The 16530-nt window shown below is 38.3% G+C and overlaps 1 protein-coding gene across 6 annotated transcripts; it reads left to right on the top strand.

The window, feature by feature from the left end:
- The first annotated feature begins 2340 nt into the window (after positions 1-2340).
- Positions 2341-15396, top strand: LOC106080044 (tripartite motif-containing protein 60-like). 6 transcript variants are annotated; one of them, XM_056038967.1, is made up of 4 exons: positions 2341-2445; positions 7931-9168; positions 11067-11326; positions 13548-15396. In XM_056038967.1, the coding sequence occupies exons 1-4, from the start codon at positions 2390-2392 to the stop codon at positions 13725-13727; spliced, it is 1734 nt and encodes a 577-aa protein (XP_055894942.1). In that variant the 5' UTR covers positions 2341-2389; the 3' UTR covers positions 13728-15396. The 6 variants fall into 6 exon arrangements, with proteins under 6 accessions (XP_055894942.1, XP_055894943.1, XP_055894945.1 ...); XM_056038968.1 differs by lacking the exon at positions 2341-2445 and adding an exon at positions 2462-2706; XM_056038970.1 differs by lacking the exon at positions 2341-2445 and adding an exon at positions 4843-4929.
- The last annotated feature ends 1134 nt before the right edge of the window (positions 15397-16530 follow it).

The raw sequence follows: 16530 nt of genomic DNA, 5'->3' as shown, positions 1-16530 counted from the left end.
CCATTGTTATTCCTTGTTTTTCCATGTCATTTACACTTTACTTTGACTTGAATGTAATGAGTATATGTATATATATTTTTCATTACATTTTTTCCCCGACACGCTTTTATTAAGAAGCGATCAGTATTAGATCTACATTCTGACTGTTAGGCGACGATCTTTAACAAACACCCTCGACTAGTCCTCGCCAAGTATGCACGTCCAGACATCGATTGCGCTTTATGAATTTCATTTCGGGCTGGCAGAAAGACAGAACAATGAAAAAGATCGGACTGTGAGACGTGTCTTGCAGGAAAGTGTGGAATAGAATGAAATGACTTTTTGACGAGTGAATGCGACTATTGTTGTTGGACCGGCTTTAAGATGATTGAGAAAACGGGCGATGATTAGTTTTGACTAACGCTACATTTGATAGACTGGAAATGTAATGAGACTGGTAGAGGACGAGCTGGTTGATACAGGCCATAAAGTGCAACTAACACAATAGATGTAGAGTGTATGTTTACAGGAGTGTATCATTATCTAAAGACTTTTTTTTTTACATATCAAATGACTTACACTTCTTTTTTACTTACTTCTTTTTTACTTACTTTTTTTTTTACTTACTTTTTTTTTTACTTACTTCTTTTTTACTTACATATTCTTTTTTACTTACTTCTTTTTTACTTACATATTCTTTTTTACTTACTTCTTTTTTACTTACTTTTTTTTACTTACTTCTTTTTTCTTTCTGTTTTTCTTTCTTTTTGATTTATCAATGTTTTTTTTTTCTTAAGTTTAAATTCGGATCTTGGGGTCCAGGGTTAGAATCTCGATGAAGACTGGGAGTTTGAATTTAGGAATCTTTAAGGCGCCTCTGAGTCAACCAAGCTCTACAGGCGGTTGGTCGCGTGTGCTGACCACATGACACCCTCTTTAACTGTGGACCACAAAAACAGATGACCTTTACACCATCTGCCCATATACATCGCAAGGTCTGAAAAGGAAACGTTACTTTTTACTAAATTCATCTTTTTTTTTTCATTTCTTACTTTTCTGTCAATTTATTACTTTTTTAGCGGCCCCCGAAAAGGAAAATACACTATTATTTTGTGTAGAATGTCTGTTCGTCCGTCCGTCCCGTTTAGATCTCGTAAACTAGAAAACATAGTGAAAATCCGACATCATAATAGTCCATTCAAAGTTCTGGTGCAACGGCTACTTTTTTCTTTTCTGAAAGCGAAAAATCTAATTTTTTAAATCACTTATGTAAGCATTTTGCATATATTGAAATATCTATCAGGGGCTCAGCTTCCCTATGTTTTCTTTCTTGACAATTTCAGATCAACTTCAGTATGATACGAACAATAGCAGATAAGCTTAGATGTTGTAAACCAGGGGTTTTCAACGTTTCACCAGTGAACCCTTAAGCCAAGCTAGAAACTCTATGTAAGCACTGTGAAGTCGCCCCCCCCCCCCCCATTAACATCCTGTCAACACAAAGAAACACTGCTGTCAACTTTTGACAAATTACAAATAACGTTTAGCGTTTCTCCAGGGGAAAAAACTAAAACCGGTTCAGCTCTTTTAGGAAAAACAGCAGTTACTTCCCTTCCTTTTTAATTTATTACTGAGATTCTTCTTTGAAACTGTGAAATACATTATCTAAACAAAATCTTGATTTGAGATGAATACTAATAAAAAAAAATATATATATATAAACACTTGAATTATAATACTTCTTTATTGTATATTTATTAATTTAAGATGTAAAAAAAAAAAAGAGAAAGTTTTAAGTGTAGCCTGAATACATTTTTTTTTTGTGTGGGGCTAGATGACGCGGAGGTATTTATTTTTAGAGACATCACATGACCAGGCGTGGTTGCACGTGACATATCTCCATGGAGAAAATAACACAAACAAGGTGTTTCCCATGTTGTGATACGAAGTACTGCAAGTGTGTTTAGAGTCTAATCTCTTTGTAGGTCTATTGATAGATAATACATGCCCTAGATCTAATAGTTATCTAATGAATACCCTTTAGTTTGACTTTATCTGCATTACGTTTTGGTATTAAAGAAAATTAAAATATGACCCGATAACAACAGTACCAGGGGAAAGAAGAAGCGCTAGACTCCGCTAGACAAAGAAATAAATGGGAAGACAATATCAAATAATAGACGGGTCTGTCAGAGATTCTACTTAAGGCAAGAGACACAGTGGAATAGAGGAAGACGGTCGACAGATTGTGTGTGGTGCCCCAACGGTTCAGCAGACTAATGGATATGTGACCTAGTTTAAACTAATGCATTTAAAAGGCCAAAAAGATTTTTACATTTTTAACGCGAACGTATGTCTCTTCTTCTATAAACTCTACGATCCAGTGCAGGTGTATTGAGATAACAGGTCGATGGTAGTTTATCGGGTAGAACAACATGCAGGTGACTTAGTGGCAAGTCCAGACAGGTGAGACACAGCCTGGGCGATTGTTCCAGCCGTGTTCGATTAGTCGGATCGATATCGTCTCGTGTAGTTCGCCACCTTGTGTAGCCGTAGATTGAATGTGTGCTAAGATCTGTTTGTTGATATCTAGGCGTTGAAATATTAAGACCGTACAGTCTGGTCAAGCCTTAACATTTTGTGAATTACTGGACAGTTTACTTGTGCCTTTTTTTTTTCACGTCACCGGAGCCTAGCGGCCGGGTAGACGTCGTTTCGAATGAAACGGTAAGATAGCAGAGTTAGTTTGTGTCAGTGGCGTAGCTAGAAATTTCTCATCATTTGTGGGCCCGGGATGGGGATTGACCTCCTTGTAGTCCTCTGCATGTTGCGTAATATTTAATATTTAATATAAAAAACACTCATTTGGGGGGCCTACCTCGAGTGGGGGCCAGGGGGGATTTTAAAATTCGTCCCTCCCTACCCACACCTTAGCTACGCCTCTGGTCTGTGTGTGTGTTTTCTGCTACAGAGACTATGTGTGCATGTTTGTGTGTGAGTGTGTTTTAAACTGTGTTGTATGGTGTGTATCTTGCCTAAGTGTCTGCGTGTGTATGTATGTAAAGTAGGCCACGAATCGATTGATTTAATGTATTACCGGAGCGGCACACCAATCATAGCGTCTCTCACGGTTTCAGCGTCTTGTTGCTTATATAATTTTTAGGTATCATTATGATTCTATTACCCCACCCCGAGACCCAAACTCTTTTTCACTCATTCTCCAGTCAATTAGAATGTTATATTCAATGCTGTCAGTATATTTTATTTTAAAGTTAAAGTCTTTATTTTGCATGCCTTTTTAAAGCTTAACACCGTCTCACTTCCCCCTTTCTGTCAACTGACACCTCTGTAATGTTGACCCCCCTACTATCATATCGTATTATAAGAATGGCCATCCATCTCAGCGTACGACATCAAACGCAGACGAGATGGTAAAGATGATAAACTGATCGGCTTCCAACAACATTTGATTTCAAGAATGAATCGTGTGTGTGTGTGTGTTCATGTGTGAGAATGTATCTCATAAATTTAAGATCTGTATTACATAAACAAGCGAAATTATTGTGTATAAAGGTGACTATTGAAATAAAGAATAACTAAGCAGGTGTGTGTTTTTTTTTTTTTAAAGTAGATCGATTTAACTGGATAAATATAGATCGTCTGTTTATATCGTAAAATTATTTACAAGCTGTCAGACAAAATAAAATCCTTATGTTTATCCATGTCCTAGCCTGATTAACCTGTGGATGAACTCATGTCTCTATTGCTAGAAGATAAACTTAGTCAGACTTAGTGACATCTGTACGACTAATACTAGTAGCCCTTACTAGAAGTAAATAAATAGCCTTGCACCATGTATGTACGCCTATAGTTCACATTTTGTTTGACAACCTTGACATACTCAAATCTTTTTTTTAATCAGAGTCTACTCTAATGGGTACCTGAATTTAGTTGGGGAAAGTAAAGGCGGTTGGTCGTTGTGCTGGCCACATGACACCCTGCTCGAGCTCTTTTTTTGTGTGGCTGTGGAGCCGTGGTTTGGAGAGACACTCCCGTCCACATATATTACAGGTTAAGGTGGCTTTCCCTTTGGTGATAGAGGAGCCAGACATTTACTGTTTGGCATGTTTTTCTTCCAGAGCTGAGGCCCATCTTTTTTCTCTGTCTATAGCTTCTCTTGGTCATCATCTCTGTCCATCTAGTTTGTTCTATCTTCCCAAAAGTCATCAACATTCACTGCTTTGAGGTCTCGTTTGATTACATCCATGGAGGTGGGGAAGACCAGTTTTTCTTGAGCCAGACTCCTGTTGCCTGTAGAGGATGACTCTCGGGATGCGATTGTCCTCCATCCGGCGAACTTGATCATGCTAGCGTAGACGTCGTTGTCTGAGGATCTCGGTGTTGCACACTTTCTCATGCCATCTGATTTTTCAAGATCCTTCCGGGGGGCAGCGCAAGTGGAATGACTCACTGCAGTAACTGTCGAACAAATATTTTTATTATTGTTTTCGACCTCACCTTGGTGCTGGAAAAAGTTTACTGTTTACATTTGAGTCATAGCAGTAGGTAAGGGGGCGCTACCAGGAGATAAACAAACACGAATCTAACAGAACACCTATCACGCACAAGTTATACGTCATACATTAGGCTGCCAAGAAGGAAATCGTCAATAAAGTAAAAAAATCGAATAGCACCCAAACAGTCTGGAGTGATTCTGATTGGTTTAGTAGGCATATGGTATCGATTTTACGTCAACTGAATCAATACATCGATAGTAGATTTAAGGTAATTTATCTTGCAATGAAAGGAAGTTAATGGCCTAGTTGTGTAAGACGTAATCATATTGTGTCCTCTCAATCCCACCAAGGAGTTACAAGAACTAAACACGTCTGTTTGTTTTTTTTAATTACATTTAACTATCTTCCTGGACATTGGTGTAGATTATGCGAGGTGAAATGAGCTAAGTTATTTTAAAATATTTGATTCATTCATGTTATTAGTTTTGCGATAATCGATACAGTGATTGTTGAGGGAGGTCCTTTCCCCAATTGATCAACAACCCCCCTTCCATAATCGAAACTCTCTTGATTGGCTATTTGCTAAGAAAGTGGTCAGATAGCATCCATCGTGGAGCCTGTTATCGACTCTTGTAAGTTGTGCGAAACAGTCACTAAGTAAGTGTTCATGAGTTTGAGTTGGATTAAGACTTTGATTTAAAGTATATTTATCTGATGTTGCGTTATATTGTAAGGATTTGTTTCAAAATTTGTCTCAGTTGTTATCCTAACAATAAGTTGTTACTTTCAATTATCGAAATAGGTACGTTTATGCTGTTGTGAAATTCTGATATGTCTAATAAGCTGGCTTTTGGGCAATCATCAGAAAACTTCTCACTGGACACTGTTAAGGGGAGACTACAATGAATTTTGTCTCCCTTTACCGAAGTTCGACCCTGGCAGCGCCAGAGAATGAAAATTAATTAATAATAATATCAATAATTTAATATATATATAGCGCTATTAACATGAAAATGTTGGCCCAAGTCGCCATGATAATATAATAAACATAAACACGCAGAGGTGGCTCTAGGAAGTGGCGAGTAGGGTAACTGCCCCAGGCCTCTTACCTTTACCCGCAATAAGGAGAATATATGGTTACGGTCTGCCCATCGCACAATATTCTTTGACCCTGATTTTAAACTCGCCCATGGGCCTGCGCACTACTAGAGCCGCCTTTGAGAGTTAATAGGACAAGCTAGTCTAAACACGTTTGGAAAAGGTCTTAATGTTTTTCTTGAATTTAATTAAGTATGTTGTTTGTCTGAGATTTTTGACGAGCTTTTTCTTCTTCCTCGTTCTCATTGTTATGTTGTAGCGTTAAGACGACTAAACCAATATATAAGATGAACCGCGCAGTGGTTTCCAAAATCAGGAAGCTCTCCATATAGTTTTCTTCCTTTAGGGCTGTTTTAGGACCAGTGTCTTGTTCGGGCCTCTTGATACAGAATGCAGTTTTGAAAGACATGGTCAGCATTGCCTGGTGACATGGGCAGATTTCACTGGTTCGAATTTTGAGCTTCCGAACATATTTTGTCTCATTCTGTTGTGTCCGGTTCTGATGCGAAAGATTATACTTTGATCATGTCGAGATAGCTAATAATAGGCGTCGACTTTCTTGTGATTCGGATAACAGCTTGACCATTTTTTTCATTTATTCTTTTCACAATTAGTTTCTTCATTTCTTCTGGATAGAGTGCAATGTTTGATTGTGTGTTTGTTCTCCCACTCTTCGTAAGCGTGTCGGCCTTCTCATTTCCTTCTAGTTCAATATGCTATTTGGGGAGCGAGTTCCAGACATTTGGTCCATGTACTGAAAGGATTCCCGTACTGTTTTGAATAAAATACCGTCACATCTCTAAGATATGAGTTCGTAGTTTGCTTAAATCTACGAGGGACATATAAAGTGGTCAGTTAACTGAAGTACGAGGGTGTTTAGCATTATAGATACAACGATGACAAAATGAGGCCGATTTGAAATAATGACAAGTGGGCATATGTTGTGCATAAAATATGTCTTGTAGCAATGTAGCATTGTAGCAATGTAGCAATGTCTAGCATGGACAAAGTCTTTTGTCTTAAGAAACGTGCACATTTATCGTAGTCTACCAAAGTACCAAGGATTCACCTGCCCTCCCCCTTCCATTACTGAACAAAGGTAACTTACAGAATCTATAGACGTATATCGATCTGTCACATATGTATGTGTCAGCCTAACAAAACTTAAGTCTCGCAGACGTCTTTGTGTAACTGGCCTCTAAATATGTGTCACCGGACCAAACTTCTTTGCGAAGTTCTTTGTTCAGACCAGGTCGTTCACCAGATTTGTACCAAAATAAGTCAATTTCTCCTTCGCTGATTTGCGTGTTTATCAAATCGTTTAACTTTGTGTTGTGGAAACGAGGACGACCTTAAAAATCGTCATCAAACTATTTTTAGACGTCTATATTTAGCGATCCGTCATGGTTTATAATGTAGAATATATAACTGAGAGATATAGATTGAAGTGTATAGTGTGAAGGACTATATTTCAATTTATTCAAAACTGTAGCGATTTGACTCCGAGAGTTTAACAACATACATTTCCAGCCTAACCTAATGGAAGTCTGCTAAAGTGTAATAATCTATATATTGTAGGCCTACAGTGAGTGTGTTCCTTTTCTTTATAATTAATAATGTCTTTAATTACATTTGAAAAGACAGCAAATGAAAGCCGGTGCTGGTATTAAGGATAAAATATAAATATTGAAATATATTTTTTTAATTCAACTGGTAAGTTGTACATTGACTAATGTTACCAAAATAATAGCATAAAGTATAACAAATAGTCGTGAAGATAATTAGGGTAATTTGTTTACCTGTCCTCAGGAGTCTTAGTAAATTCGTATTGACTTTTATGCTTCATTTATTAATGTTGAAGAGTTTATTAAATAGATAAAAAAATAGCGTATAATTTAATTATTTGGTTAAATGTTTGTATTACTGATATCTTTTTTTAAATGAAATGTTTGCAACAATGACAAGAAAAAAAAAAGAGATATTTTTTTAAATATTTTTTTTAAAGTCATTACTTGAAGAATTATATATACCAGTGATGGTGTTAATGGGTCTAACTTGAGAAAACAAATATTTCGCTTTAGTTTTTTCTTTTATTTCTCTCTTCACCCCCCCCCCCCCGACTCACAAGGGGCCTCGAGATTTTTTTTTTTTTTCGTCAAGAAATAAAGCTTATCGATAACATGTGAGTTTGAAGCGGGACCACGTGACAGTTGAATCCCACTCGCTACGTCTTTGTTATTACATATAATCTCGAAAATTTAGCATTGCTATTAATATTATTATTATTATTATTATTAGAAAATAGAATTAACACAAGGGACTTAATTCTGTTTCAGAAACGGAAGCATGTCGTCTGGACAGTTAGAATGTGACTGCTCGTCTTCACCTAGTGTTAATATGGCCCCAGCTACTGCTGCTGCTGCTGCGTCAGGGGGATCCGAAACTAGCAGGAGCCTCGTCGTAGACGAGGCCGTCTTCGAGGAGCAGTTTTTGCGTTGCCCCGTGTGTCACGAAAGATACAACCAGAACGAGTTGGCGCCCAAGTCTCTCCCCTGCAACCACACTTTCTGCTTCCCCTGTCTGACGCAGATCTACGATCATTCCCTACAGCCACTACGTCGATCCACTCTCAGGATGGACGAAGCGATGGAGGGCACGCTCAAATGCCCAACGTGCAGGGTGGAGATATTCCTCAACCGCAAGAAGATCAAGGAGCTGCCCAACGACCATAGGGTCATTCAGATGATGGACTTTTTGGCTCAGGCGGTCAGCAAATCTCAGCAAGTGTGCATGAAACACGACCGCCAGCCTGTAAACTTCTTCTGCAAAAAATGCTTGGTCCCAGTCTGCAGAGACTGCACGGTCTTAGACCACAAAGAAGTTGACGGCCACGCAATCGCTGACATTTCCGAAGCGATGCGAGAAAACTCCACCGAGTTTACCGGCGTTGAAAACAGAAGCAAAGAAATCTTAGAAAAACTGAAGCGAAGGTCGGACGCTCTCGCTAACGCCTCAAAGAGGCTGGACATTCTGGACAGACAAATCAAAAGGGAGATTAAAGACGCCTTCATAGAGTATAGGCTGCACTTGGAGAAGAGGCAAGAGTACCTCACCAGCATGGTCACACACATGATCAAAGAACAGAAAAACAAAATCAACTCCAGGTTCGTCAGTGTCTGCGAGAATGGCGCTCAGCTCCAGAAACTTTACGACGATTTTAAAGCTTGCCGTGAGAACAACGACATCCGCAAAATGTTCCCCGTGGCGCAGCAGATCAAGGACGGAGAGGGCGTCTTCTCCGAGATGGCCAATCTGGACGACAACGAACTGTTCCACTCCTGCGAGTTTGATTCTCAGGGTGAAGGCTGCTTCCTGGCAGACCTGAGCGGCCTGGGCGAGATCAAGAGTAAGGTTGATCCCAGCTTGAAGGAAACTATCAGCGCCCAGCAGTTGCTGCTGCTGGAGATGGAAGAGCAGACGGAAAGAGAAAGACTACGACAGATGGTTGAGTACGACCAGGAGGCACAAGTTCAGTTCAGGAACATTCTCTTGAGGAATGACGACAGACACGAACGTAAGTAATTTACTCACTTTATCTTTCCTTTGTACTTCTCTCAAGTAATTTACTCACGTTATCTTTCCTTTGTACTCCTCTCAAGTAATTTACTCACTTTATCTTTCCTTTGTACTCCTCTCAAGTAATTTACTCACTCTATCTTTCCTTTGTACTTCTCTCAAGTAATTTACTCACTTTATCTTTCCTTTGTACTTCTCTCAAGTAATTTACTCACTTTATCTTTCCTTTGTACTTCTCTCAAGTAATTTACTCACTTTATCTTTCCTTTGTACTTCTCTCAAGTAATTTACTCACTTTATCTTTCCTTTGTACTTCCCTCAAGTAATTTACTCACTTTATCTTTCCTTTGTTCTTCTCTCAAGTAATTTACTCACTTTATCTTTCCTTTGTACTTCCCTCAAGTAATTTACTCACTTTTTTTTTCCTTTGTACTTCTCTCAAGTAATTTACTCACTTTATTTTTCCTTTGTACTTCTCTCAAGTAATTCACCCACTTTATCTTTCCTTTGTACTTCTCTCAAGTAATTCACCCACTTTATCTTTCCTTTGTACTTCTCTCAAGTAATTTACTCACTTTATTTTTCCTTTGTACTTCCCTCAAGTAATTTACTCTTTTTTTTTTATAGGAAACCTAAGAATTTGCGCTATTTAATTTTAGCTTTATCATCATAGGAATCGTTGGGCCTTAGGCCTCTTTTTTTTCCTCTTTTTTGGGCTTTATATGCCTCTTTTATGGGCCCTCTTGCCTCTTTTGAGGGCTTCTTTTTAGTATTATATAGTTTTTTATTTGTAAGTTCTCATAGTTCACATGTATTAAATCATAATCAATTGAAAAGAGATTAACCTAAAAATATAATAATAATAATAGAAATACTATTTAATATCAAAGACATACTACCTAACCATTGAAACCATCAGAGACTAAAAATTGATTTAAGGATCCTCTACCCCAGAACAATCAACACAATATCAAAAATCCCTAACCCCCAACATATTTATCTCTTTGCATACAACAATCCCGCCATAGAGTTTCGATTTTGCTATTAATATACATGAGAAGACATACACAAGATTGGTTATTCTCATTGGGCATATTATTATTATTTCCTGACATCCTAAGATGTGTTGTAAATAAAATCATTTAAAAAAACAATCGAAACAAAAATAACAGTAGCTTTTCCAGTGGCGTCACTAGGGCCCCTTATCCCGGCACCCTCTATTTAAGCTACTGAACTTGTAATACTCAGGTGAAAAAGTATATAATTTCATTTTTTGTTTTATTAAATATTATGCGACAGGGCTGACTTCAGAGGGGGGGGGGGGGCTTTAGGCCCTGGCGAAAGAAGAAGTGGTGGCCCCTATTTAATTTCCGAATAAAAGAAAAAAAAAATTCTTTGCAGTCTTTCAAAAAAGGTTTTACCAACAAATAAAATTATTTCAACAAAGATTGTAGCAAGTTGTTAATGTCAAATACAAATGATTAAAAACTAAATTACCGCGTTAAGGAATGGAACTTTGCGCCTTTTTTTCAACGATATGTCCTCGATAATTTTGCTGAAAATTAGCTATATCTCTATTGTGGGGCGCTCCCCCCCTTGCGGAGGACGTCGGTCAGTAGCCCCGCTTGCATTGCACGCTCTATAGAGTACATTGCTGTTCTGTGATGGTTTTAGCTTAAATCAATAAAACATGTTTAACTTTGAGTTTTTTAGTTTTTGAATATTACTGAGTTTTTTTTTTTATTTTTTTTACGACAAAACACTTTAAACACAAACAGAAAATGGAAATATTCTGATACTGGAAAAATGTATAAATATATATACCTAAAATATATCTTTAGCTTTCTAGGCAAGGATTTTAGTTCCAAATGTAAATTATGTGACTTTGTTTTTCAGTTCCTTCAGTCCACCGGCATCAAACGTTAAGTCACGAGGGAACAAGTGACAGCGACGAGGAACAAGAGCACAGCTTTAACTCTGATTCCTGGCCCTCAACTTCTATGGTATCCCATCTGTTTGGACAGCTACGCCAAGACTCCATAACCTTCGGGGACAGCAGCCACGAGGACGCGGACGAGAGCAACACCACACGCATGTCCAACGTCAGACCCATACACAGACGAGGGCGAAGAGCGCGAGACACCAACAGCTCTCAGGTACGGTGCAGGGATCTCAATTTTGTTTCATCATCATTCCTTTGGGTTCCTCATGGAAGATAGGGCCTCGACAAAAACACGCCACTCTCCACGGTCTCTTGCTAGTTTTTTGATGGTTTCCCACCTCTTCCCGGTCCTCTCGGCATCTTCTAGTACACTGCGTCGCCATGTTCTTTTTGGTCTTCCTCTGCGTCTTGTTCCCTGGGGGTTCCACTCTAAGGCCTGTCTAGCTCTGTTGCTGGTATCTTTTCTAAAGGTGTGACCAATCCATCTCCACTTCCTCTCTAAGATCTGCACTTCTATATTTTTCTGCCCACTCATCTCCCACAGTTTGGTGTTTTCTACTTTGTTGTACCAGTATATTCTTAGGATATTTCTCAGGCATCTGTTGATGAAGGTCTGTATTTTTTTTTTGTTGTCGCTTCAGTTGTTCTCCATGTTTCAGAACCATACAGTAGGACATCCTTGACATTAGAGTTAAAGATTCTTAGTTAAGTCTTGTTTGAGATGTGAGGAGATTTCCAGGTTGGTTTTAGCTGTCCCAAAGAAAACTTGGTTTATATCTAGACCTACACTCAATTAGGGTAATAATGAGGCGACAGACGCGACACACACACATAATTACAAAGATATTTAGTGATGTAGATACTACAAAACTCTTAGACATCACTGAGTTCTCAAGTAAGACACGTTGAGAACGAAGGCGACGTTCTACTCTGACTGTTAATAAAATTTCCTAGTTGAGCTCAACAGAAGTCCTCTTCTCAGCTGCCGCATCTGTTGTGTTTGTACCGACACATCCGACAGATACAGACACAATAGACGCAATGTCGCAGGTCTAGACACACACTTCTTCTTCTTCTTCTTAAACTGTCAGGTAGAGTTGAACCTTCGGCTCTTGGAACTCTAGGCCAGTAAAAGTGAACAAGGGCTCCCTCTCACCGGCCTGAATGAAAACAGTGTACACAATGAGTATAACATGTATAGACGCATGCATAGTAAAGGCCACACCTTATCTTATCTTCTTATGTAATACAGACGTTACTTCAAAAATAAAAAAGAAGATGATTACGTCCTACGCGTCATGCATAGTCATGCATATTACCAATGACTTAAATAGTTTAAGTCACTGGTTTACCTCGCTAGCCCAGGCAACCCATTCCATGCTCTAATAGCACTAGGGAAGAAGGAGTATTTGTACAAACATGTATTGAAACACATACAATAAATACCACAGGTATAAACATATACAATAGTAATCTTTTACTGAAGTTTCCTTGACATTATTTATTTTATCTATTTCCATCTCTATCCCCTAGCTTCCTCAATGCCCTTTATACTGTATTTTTGTGTGTGTGCTTGAAACAGACTTGGAACATCAACATTTTGTATAAAGTTAAATGAGATAAACTTAATTAACCTTTTGTAATTTTTTTTTATGAACGCGAATATAAGTGAAAACAACAACATCAACAAACAACAACAACAAACAACAACAACAACAGGTGTATACATATCGTACATTAAATTACACATCTCCCTGGGACTCATTTCTTGTCACAGCGGATGAATTTATGGACGTAAAAAACAAGGTAAGACTGTAAGAGGATATATCGCACAGCTATCCGTTTTCCTTTCTATTGAATCCAATACAGCAGGCCTGACAATAGGGTCTTCTTTAGGATGTGATTGACTGTAGGTTATGACAGAGGCGTGGTGGGCAAAACGTGCTCCCGGGGAAGGGTGCATTTTTGGCGCCCTCCCCCATTTTCCATGAACACCACATATGGAAATATGGGCTGCGGGGGGAGCCCCGCCCGAAGCTGGCGCCCAGGGCATCGTGCCCCTTTGCCCCCCCCCCCTCACAACGCTTCTGGGTTATGGGCTGTACTTTTGGAAAGGGGTAACGGGTATCTCCAATCTTCCGTACACGGGATCTAGTCTGTAGATGCAGAGATAACCAGTTTTGTCTCCGTGAAACACGACCGTAGTCATTAAACGCCATCTGCTAAGTTATAGCAGATGATTCTTGTAGTTAATAAAGTAAACAATATTTACATAATATTAGAGATCATACGGGAGGACGTTAGGTCGTAAAGAAAAATAATGAGAAGCTTATTTTATTATTCCCCTTTTCTTTGTGTTTTATAACATGACTTTATTTTCTTGGCGAAACATTAATTTAAAACGTTAATTTTGTGTCTTGTTTTTATAACCACAGGTGGCAAGTTCCATTTCTCCATCAACGGATATCTCTCGTCTGCTGCAGGGTCAAAGTGTTCGCTCCACTCAAGCCAACAGCCGAGGTCGTATAATAGCGCCACAGCCACAATCACCGTACCGCCAGGCTTTGGATGCATTCAACAGGCTGCAGATCAACAGCAGGGACCAAAGTTCTTAAAGAACTCGCCAAAACGTCCAACTGTTAGATTAACCTTCATTATATTTTGACCGGGCATCTTGTTTGCAGAATGTTCAGAAAATGTTCAAAAAATTATTCATTGACGTTTTGCTTTTCGTTCATAAAGAGTTTACTGTATACATGGTCAGTAAGCGGCCTATCAGACATTTTCGGCACAGGACGAACGATGCAGAGATTTCTGAGCAATACAGACAATTTATCCACCAATATCAACAATGTGGCCAACAATACAAACAGGGCCGGCCTTAGACTATTGCAACCTATGTGGCCGCACTGGGCCCCCGCTCTTTCATTTTCCTCGCTCTAATTCTAGGTGTAAATAATTAAAGCAGTCGATTATAACTTATAACATTCCCGCAGCCTCTTGATTTTCCAGGAGCTCCTAGACATCTCCTGGAATTATTAAAATCTCCTGAAAACTCATAATAAAGATCTCCTGAAAATAGACAAAATTGTCATCTTTAAGGCATATTCTACCAAATACCGCCAATAAACCCAAGTAAAAATTTTAGCGTATCTGTCCACTAATGAAAGATACACTGCTTCCTCAAACTACTTTGTTGCACTCAGAATATTTTAACATTACCCGTAACTGTGGCATCTAGTGAAAGAAGCTTCTCGCGCCTCAAACTAATCAAGAATTACTTGAAGTCAACATTTCACAAAGATAGATTGAACAATTAGTCAATTCTTGCAATTGACCGTGAGCTACGTAGGAAACTGAATTATGATGATCTACTGTGTGACGTCGCTACACGCAAGGCTCGTAAAGTGAACTTAATTTGATCGTGATTTTGTACTTAGTAAAGAATGAAACAAATTAAAGACTAATATATTTTCTAGTACAAAATCTTAATTTTCACTTATTTTCCTCATCCCTATCCGCAATTGTTAGGGTTGGGCCTGAATACAAACAATTTATCCTCCAAAATCAACAAGAGATCAATGGCTCGGTGTCGGCTCCAGCTATTAAGTAAACCCTTTACACAACCAGCTACCCCACTTCTGTTAATATCTTTCAAGCATTTGTTTTCAAAACTCCTCGTGTCTTAGAGTCCATTGTCTACATTCATTGAAACCATAGACGTTGTTATTTTGACAGATTTATCTAGAACCAGAGTCACGTTCAAACATTGCACACGAAATAAGTACAGTACAGTCATGTACCCTTTTCAGACCTTGCCTTCTATGGAAGCAGATGATGTTACAGCTTATCTACTTCTATGGACTAAGGCCTACGAGGGTGTCATGTGGCCAGCACAACGACCAACCGCCTTTTCTTATTCCAACTAAAGCAAGGCACCCATTAGACTCAGCGATTTCCAAAAATTCCACTAAAAAAAACAGTCTCGTTTGAAATTTGAACACGGTTCCAACGCTTTACCATCATGCTCCATAAGAAATTTTTAGTTTAAGAAAAACAACCTCCATTACTTGAGCATGTTAAATAGCTTTCTCCACCTTCGTAGCTATGTTTTATCAGGTATAAATATTTCTAAATAAACAAGTGAAGTTAAAAAAAATGTTGCTCTGTTATAACTCGCATTCTTAGTGTAGATTTTGTTATCTGATTGTTACCATTTCTTATATTACTTTCGTCTACATGTCATTGCAATGATTTTAAATAGAAATAAAGATAATAGAATGATCTATGATTCTGTTCAATTGTTGGGTTATTAATTAAGAATCGTGATCGAAATGATTGGGTAGTGTATTCGTTGTGAATACAAAAAGAGAAAGATCGATACGTGTAATAAAACAATGGTATCAATGTGAAAAGATTACAAACACTTCTAACAACGTGAATAACTAATTCAATCTCTCTCTCTCTCTTTTTATCTATCTCTCTATTTATCTATTTCTCTATCTCTCTCTATCTCTCTCTCTCTCTCTCTCTCTCTCTCTCTATCTATCTATCTATCTATCTATCTATCTATCTATCTATCTATCTATCTATCTATCTATCTATCTATCTATCTCTCTCTCTCTCTCTCTCTCTCTCTCTCTCTCTATTTCTCTCTCTCTCTCTCTCTCTCTCTATCTATCTATCTATCTATCTATCTATCTATCTATCTCTCTCTCTCTCTCTATCTCTCTCTCTATTTCTCTCTCTCTCTATCTCTCTAATTTATCTCTCTCTCTCTATCTATCTATCTATCTATATTTATCTTCTTTTCTCTCTCTCTGTATGTATATATAAATATCAATCCATCATCCATGTCAGTAAACCTAAAAAAACAACAAAAAAAACTATTTTTATTTTTACTTCTTGTGTCAATACAATGGTCCAAAGTCTAAAGGCTTCATGTTGTTAAGTCTATTTTTTTTTTCAACGCTCTTTGTTCAGATATAACCTTAAGATATGTATGAAACTAATTTAAGACCAGCGATTCCCAAACTAACTTTAGATCCGCCATGTCAAAACTAACTGTAGGTCAGCGATTACCAAACTACGGCACGTGGGCTATATCCGGCCCGCGATGAGAGTTTTCCCTCCTCCCTTAAGACTTTACGCCCTTTGCTGCGCGTTGCTGTTGAAGAGTTCTTTTGGATTAGGATATATTTATATATATATATATACAGGGCCACCGCGAGGGTTGTGGCCGCCTGCGTGTGAAATTAAAAAATTCCCCCCCCCCCCCATCTTTTTTGTTTCTAGAAAAAAAGTTATTACGACTGAGCTGGACCATGTACCATTTTTGTTGATTATTCCTTTTTTTTCCATTTCATAATTTCATATTCGCACCGTTGTAGTATCCCTCTTAGATGCTTTATTTCCAAT

This window comes from Biomphalaria glabrata, chromosome 8 (assembly GCF_947242115.1).
Source record: "Biomphalaria glabrata chromosome 8, xgBioGlab47.1, whole genome shotgun sequence".
Lineage (NCBI taxonomy): Eukaryota > Metazoa > Mollusca > Gastropoda > Planorbidae > Biomphalaria > Biomphalaria glabrata.
The sequence above is the reverse complement of the archived record's forward strand: the minus strand, read 5'-3'. Positions and strand labels throughout refer to the sequence as shown.

Coding starts and splice junctions, on each gene's coding strand:
- LOC106080044 (XM_056038967.1), top strand. CDS start 2,390: ATGGTAGTTTATCGGGTAGAACAACATGCAGGTGACTTAGTGGCAAGT. Junction 9,169..11,066: donor GAATGACGACAGACACGAAC/GTAAGTAATTTA, acceptor TTTGTTTTTCAG/TTCCTTCAGTCCACCGGCAT. Junction 11,327..13,547: donor GAGACACCAACAGCTCTCAG/GTACGGTGCAGG, acceptor TTATAACCACAG/GTGGCAAGTTCCATTTCTCC.